Source organism: Pteropus alecto, unplaced genomic scaffold, assembly GCF_000325575.1.
Source record: "Pteropus alecto unplaced genomic scaffold, ASM32557v1 scaffold259, whole genome shotgun sequence".
Lineage (NCBI taxonomy): Eukaryota > Metazoa > Chordata > Mammalia > Chiroptera > Pteropodidae > Pteropus > Pteropus alecto.
The window spans coordinates 18,154-24,577 of NW_006442492.1; the positions used below are offsets into that span (position 1 = coordinate 18,154).

The window sequence follows — 6,424 nt, forward strand, 5'->3', positions numbered from 1 at the left end:
AACTGGTGGTTGGTTAAGTCTTTCCTGTCCTTATTTACAGACTTAGCTTCCTTAATACCTCACCTTATATATGGTGTGATGAGCTTGTTTATGGAGCAAAGTGTCTTAGGAAGTTTACTTAGTTCCTACCAGTGTCTTACACGCAGAAGTTGCTCAAAATTTACTGCTGATATTGAGCCACCCAAGTGTTAATGAATCTAAAGAAACTTATTTTAATCAAACAACCCATAGGTATTGCATCTTAACCTAAGAAGAATAACAGTTTTCTTCATAGTGTTCCACTGGCTCAAAGTATTTCTATTTACTTTCCCCCAAAAAACAAAGGAGCTTCTTCATTTTCCCAGAAATACCAAGGCCTCATTTCTGGAACCAAACATTTTTTTACTGGTTCCTGCCTTAATACCAGTATATTTGGTGTAGGGTAAGTCTGGAAGCCCTCATCACCAGAACTTCTAAGAACAGCCTCACAAAGCACTTAAGCTTCAAAGGAGAGATCACGTTCGGTCACGTTAGGGAGCTGATATTGGCATGGCTTCCCTTACTTCACAAGAGCCAGTCCATCTCCAAGAGGAGGACTGCAGAAGTCTCAGAGCAGCCCTGACACTGGCTTGCTTTTAGTTCCCATCTGAAACAAGCAGCGTGGGGCATGTGCACTATATGATTGGGCAGGAAGGCTGAGAGGAGCATGTCACTTTTGTAATATACAACTGAGCATTAGGAGGGCATTCTAATGTTCCAATAATATACATAACAGGAAGTGTGGGTACATTCAGTGACTAGAAAAACAATGAAAAAAGACTCAAAGGCTGTCTAGGTATTGTATGAGCACCCTCTAAGGAAGCAGTCTTTATTTGCATTTTAAGAGTGAACACATGAAAAATGCTGCAAACAGATAGACAAAAAGCTCGGTCCCTTTTTAACTGACTTCCTGGGATAAAGTCAGAGACATCAGCAAGCAGCACAATGCAAACATAAAGATTACCTATGATTCACCTTAGTAAATGATGTGGCCGGATTGCAGCCATTTCCAATAAGTGTCTTCACTCAAGGTAAATACTAAACAAATTGCCAAGGTGTGTATTTGAAAATGTGATGCTGAATATACTGGCCTCGTGTGCGGAGAAGGAATTTTGGTTAGACTATGACAAAAAAGGCAGATGGTTATGTGGACTCAAAAGCACAATTCTTTGTGACTGGGAACATTTTACTGGTAATGCCAACTGTATGATACAGAGTTCAACTGGAACAGTAGTTTCTCTTCCCATCCCGAAAGAAGCTCAACAGATAGTAAACTGAGGCAAAACAGGCGGATATTGTTTACCAGGTCATTTCAGTGCAGCCTGTGGGAATGAATACAAGGCCGGAGTGAGGGTGCCCTCAGGTGTATTCCCTAGGGTTCTGTATGTTGTGCGATGGTTATTTACACAAGTGTTAGACAAAATAGTTAACTACTAAAGGTATCCAAAAAAGGCCTGAGAAAATCTGGTTAAAATGTATAACCTTGTATTGCTACTGATGGGAGTAGTCATTCTTTATATCTTTTAAAAATAATAAAAAGATTCTGTTAAAAAATATATTTATCCAGAAAGATGTTGATTTGAACTCTAAAAAGCAATGTGGAATCATCGTTTTCCCTTCTGAATTCAGGGCCATTGAGTTCTGTTTGTAGTTCCCTTTTTAACTTCCACCCCTTCCTCTCCAGTGAGCCGAGAGCATGTAGTGGGTCTTCCTAGGCCTCTACGTGGACGTCCTGTACTAGAGGCAGCCTGGAACACACACACTTAGTTTGGTTCTATGCTGTTCTGGTATTTTGGACAGCCTGCCCACTTCAAGAACAAAGCTCAGGTTCTCCTCCCTGTTTCTTCAGGGCCAGGATTAGCTGCCTTGGATTTCACCTGGAGGATCCTGCTCTCAAAAGAACTGCCTTTACAAATTCAAATCAGATCTCTCAACAAGTGGAGTGAGGTGGTTTGAAACTATTAGTAATTTTTAAGGCTAAGGCAACATCTGTGGTTATTAGTACATCTTAATTTGATGCAAATAGTTAACCCTAATCTAAAATAGATCCTTTACGTATCTCCTCTTTAATTTTAGCTGAGGGTGAAAGGAATAGAATATGGTGGAGATGGAGGAGGAATAGTGACAGTATCCTAGAAACCCTGTAAAAATAAAAGAGTAGATCGGCATAGATTATCCGTTTCTTTGGTGAAGTGTAAAGAAGTATCTCATAAATTTTCATAAACCACACTCTACAAAGGCTGCTGTTCTCACATATAAAAGCACCCTGACTCTGCAATAACTTGTTTGGTTATCACTCCTTGGTAAAAATTAATCTACAAACCTGCAGGGATTGGGGTTTTTGTCTAAAGCTGGTAGTAAAGATGTGACCTGCAAGCCAATACAGCTAATGGAAAGTGATGATGCTCTCCTCCCCTTAGCCTGGAGATGGGGCCTGCCAGTCCCCAGCCCCTTCACCGGGAGTGTCGTGGATGGAGCTTGGAGTCCCTGGTCCTGCACCTCTGCGTAAAGAAGGGGACAGCTGCCTTCTGCTGTGTACATGTAATGTACAGTCCCTCAGCCCTAAGGCCCTGGTGACACAGCACTCGCCTACAGCCCAGAGCCTCTGCTTTGTGCAGTGTGTGGGCAGAAAGGTCTATTTCTCCGTGAGAGACAGCTGTAACACTTGCTGGAGCTCCGCCTCCTCCTCCCGTAGCCGCAGCTCCTGCTCCTCCAGCTCTTTAGCAGAGAGCTCCATGGCCAGCTGCAAGTCACTATCAAAACGGCTTGTCTCACTTGAGGCACCAGGGCACAGGCTTTCCGAGCTGGTAAGGAGGCTTTCCTGGATGGCCCTGGGTTGGAAAAAGAGGGGAAAAAGAAATAGTGATAACCATCATCATCATGGTAGCACAGCAACTACATTTCTTAACTGCTCACCAAGTACAGACTATGCCAGGCAGTTTATATGCTCTCTATGTGCATGATAACACTCAATCTCACATAACTCTGGGGGCGTAGGTACTATGACAAACTGGAAGCTCAAAGAGGTTAAGAAACCTGCTCAAGATCACTCAGCTACTAAGTAATGAGGCTAGGAACTGAACTTGAACCTATTTTAAAGCAAAACTCAAGTTCTTTAACAGGTTTTCACATATGCCCAAAGTATAGGAAAACGCTTCATAAAATGAACCTTTCTGCTTTCCCTCTCTTTAAAAAAAAAAAAGAAAGAAAAAATCTAATCATCCCTGTGGCTCTCCCCCAAAATGTCATCATCCTTTAAATTATATAAACTTCCCATGAGGGCATCTAGACCCTGTGTGATCTATCATACAGTCTTCTCAGGTCAGACCAATCAAAAAACATTTCATCAAGGCCTGTCAGCCAATGACTCTGGCCTGTAAACAAATCAGCAATTCTATCACCCATTCCTGGAAACTCAGACACCAAGAGATTAAATTAAAGCTATTTTAATAAATAACTGCCAGAAGAGGAAGAAAGAGAGCTAACAAACTTTATCAAGTCTCTCCTGCCAGGCACTATGTTGCATATACAAAGCGCCTGTGCCAACCTCAGTTTAATCGTCAAGAGTCATGTCAATCACCTCTCATACTGGGAGTCATAGGCATGTGTCTCGCTGATCCCTCCATTCGAAGCTGGTTCCTACGAAAAACAAGCATGACAGACATGAATACCTCTTAGAAGAAAGAGGTGTCATACTGATAAGAAAATGAAAGCAGTGAGAACAAAATAAAAAATATTTACATGTTCATTATTCATAGTGCTACGTGGAAAACCAACAGGAATTTGGGTTATCTCTAAAATGACACCTACATGTCAGGTAGTATGTGGTACACTATCCCAATGAACAACTTTTCATTCTTGACACAAAAATCAATTTAAAACAGCTAACTTAGGCAAAATTTAAATGAACAAAGCAGGTTATTCTTCTGGAGCAAGATTAGAACACACAATTCTATATAGTCACGTGCCACATAACAGGGTTTTAGTCAAAGACGGACTGTATATATAATGGTGATATGTAATATAGCCTTGGTATGCAGTAGGCTATACCATTCTAGGTTCGTGTGAGCGCACCCTATGATGTTCATAAAACGACAAAATTGCCTAACCATGCATTTCATATCCCCATTGCCCATCATTAAGTGGCACATAACTGAATTTGTCATCTATAACTCTGACTACTTCCCTTTGCAAAATTTATGGTCAACAAGGTTTATGTAGATATTGGAGGGTCGGGGGAAGCTCACCTATATAGAGAAAGAAAAAGCATACAGGACTGACAGTCATGTCCAGAGGCTGAGTCTTCTCCCAGGAGGCCTCCCAAAGGGACTATGACAATTGTGGGGTCTGGCCCCTGGCCCAGCAGCCTCAGAAAACTGAATGGCTCCGAGAACGGGTCCAGACGAAGGGGATGAGAGGGGCTCACATTACCTAAGCTCTGAAGCTCAAGAATGAAGCCAGAATGTCAAAAACCTGAGCTGGGGAAAGCCACAGGAGGGAAAGGCTGATGATGGGAGAGGAGGACCTCAATCCCCAGACTGTCCCTGGCAAGTGAAGCCTGGAGTAGGAACCACATCAGAAGACAAAAGGCAACTGTTCTTCTGTTGGTCTGTCCTGTCCTTAGCTCTACTTTTAGCTAGAGACTCAGAGAGTTTGGGATTCTATCCCTTACAACAGAATAAAACATCTGAGTGAAAAAAAAAAAAAAAAAAAAAAAACAAAGAACCGACCAACGTTTACATCACACCCCTTTCTGATTGGTCTTCCTTGGGGAAAAAGTTGAAATTAAAATCTGCATACCTTCATAGGAGACTACTGAGACATAGATAATATTCTAGGAAAAATATGATGGTGCAAACTAGCATGAATTTACTATTTACGTACTAGAAATCTATACAGCATACTCTTGAAAGACGCATGATTATTAGCTACATGGTGAATATGAGAAAAAGGAAAGTCAGGAGACATGTTGTGAATGACACTGATGGGGCTATACAGATTATATGAGATATATGTCTCACACAATAAGCTTTTGTAAAAGACCGGGTGTATAAAATACAAAATAATCTCAATTGATATCATAAATATGCCAAACTTGTTATTTAAAGTAAGTCTTTCAGCTTAGTTAAAAACTGAGGCCAAATTGGAGGGCCCTGCCATTTATTCTGATAAATGTACCTGGCTCCTGCTGGATTCCAGTAAGCTCTGCTGGATGGCAAACTGCATTATCTCATAATCTTCATCCTGCAAATGCACGTCTCTGCCATTGTCCTGAATGTGGTAAGATTCAGGAATTTCAAACACAGACTGATCAACCTCAAAGTCTGTGACCGGGGTAGCTGAAATACAAAAGATGACAGTCCAGTATCTGAGTCAGTAAAATAAATTTCCACTTGGACTTTGTATAAACATTTTTAAATTTTAAAAAATGAAAAGATTAAAATGATTAAAATCAAGTTTGCAACTATGTGAGAGATTTTGAGGAACAATAATCTTGACAGATTCAGCCAACATTATACTTAATGGTAAAAACCTAAAAACTTTCCCTCTAAGATCAGGAACTAGGAAAGGCTGTCCACTATCACCACTGTTATTCAATATAACATTGGAGGTCCTAGCAAGTCCAATCAGGCAAGATGTAAAAGGCATCCAAATAGGAAAGAAAGAAGTCAAACTGTCACTATTTGTGGATGACATGCTTCTCTATATAGAAAACCCTAAAGACTCCACAAGAACACTACTAGAAACAATAAGCATATACAATAAAGTTTCTAGATACAAAATCAACATTCAAAAATCCACAGCATTCCGATACTCAAATAATGAAGTGTCAGAAAAATTGGAAAATATAATTCCTTTTGCAATTGCAACAAAAAGAATACCTAAAAATAAATTTAACGAAACATGTGAAGGACCTATATAATGACAACTACAAGACCCTATTAAAACAAATCAAAGAAGATACAAAGAAATGGAAAGATAGTCTGTGTTCTTGGAAGAATCAACGTGGTTAAAATGACCATATTACCTAAAGCATTATACAGATTTAATGCAATCCCCATCAAAATTTCATCAGCATTTTTTAAAGAAATAGAACAAAAAATCATCAGATTTGTATGGAAGCAAGACCCTGAATTGCCAAAACCATCCTGAGAAAAACGATGGCTTTTTTCTCAGGAGGCTGGAGGCATCACTCTGCTCAACTTCAAATTATACTACAAAGCAACAGTAATCAAAACAGCATGGTATTGACAGCAAAACAGACACATAGACCAGAGGAACAGAATCGAAAGTCCAGAAGTAAACCCATAGTTATATGGGCAAATAATTTTTGACAAAGAATCAAAAACATACAATGGAGAAAGAAAAGACTCTTCAATAAATGGGGTGGGGAAAACTGGAAAGC

At 40.1% G+C, this 6,424-nt stretch overlaps 1 protein-coding gene across 2 annotated transcripts in view; it reads right to left on the reverse strand.

Annotated features, from left to right (window-relative positions):
- Positions 1–811: 811 nt before the first annotated feature.
- The window catches only part of ANKRD13A (ankyrin repeat domain 13A), a 33,490-nt gene continuing 27,877 nt past the window's right edge, over positions 812–6,424 (reverse strand). For both annotated transcript variants that reach the window (XM_006922136.2, XM_015597316.1), the window contains exons 13-15: positions 5,197–5,357; positions 3,599–3,657; positions 812–2,849 (exon numbers count right to left, since the gene is read on the reverse strand). In XM_006922136.2, coding sequence (XP_006922198.1) covers positions 2,654–2,849; positions 3,599–3,657; positions 5,197–5,357 — 416 coding nt within the window. In that variant the 3' untranslated portion in view covers positions 812–2,653. The remainder of the gene's footprint in view (positions 2,850–3,598; positions 3,658–5,196; positions 5,358–6,424) is intronic.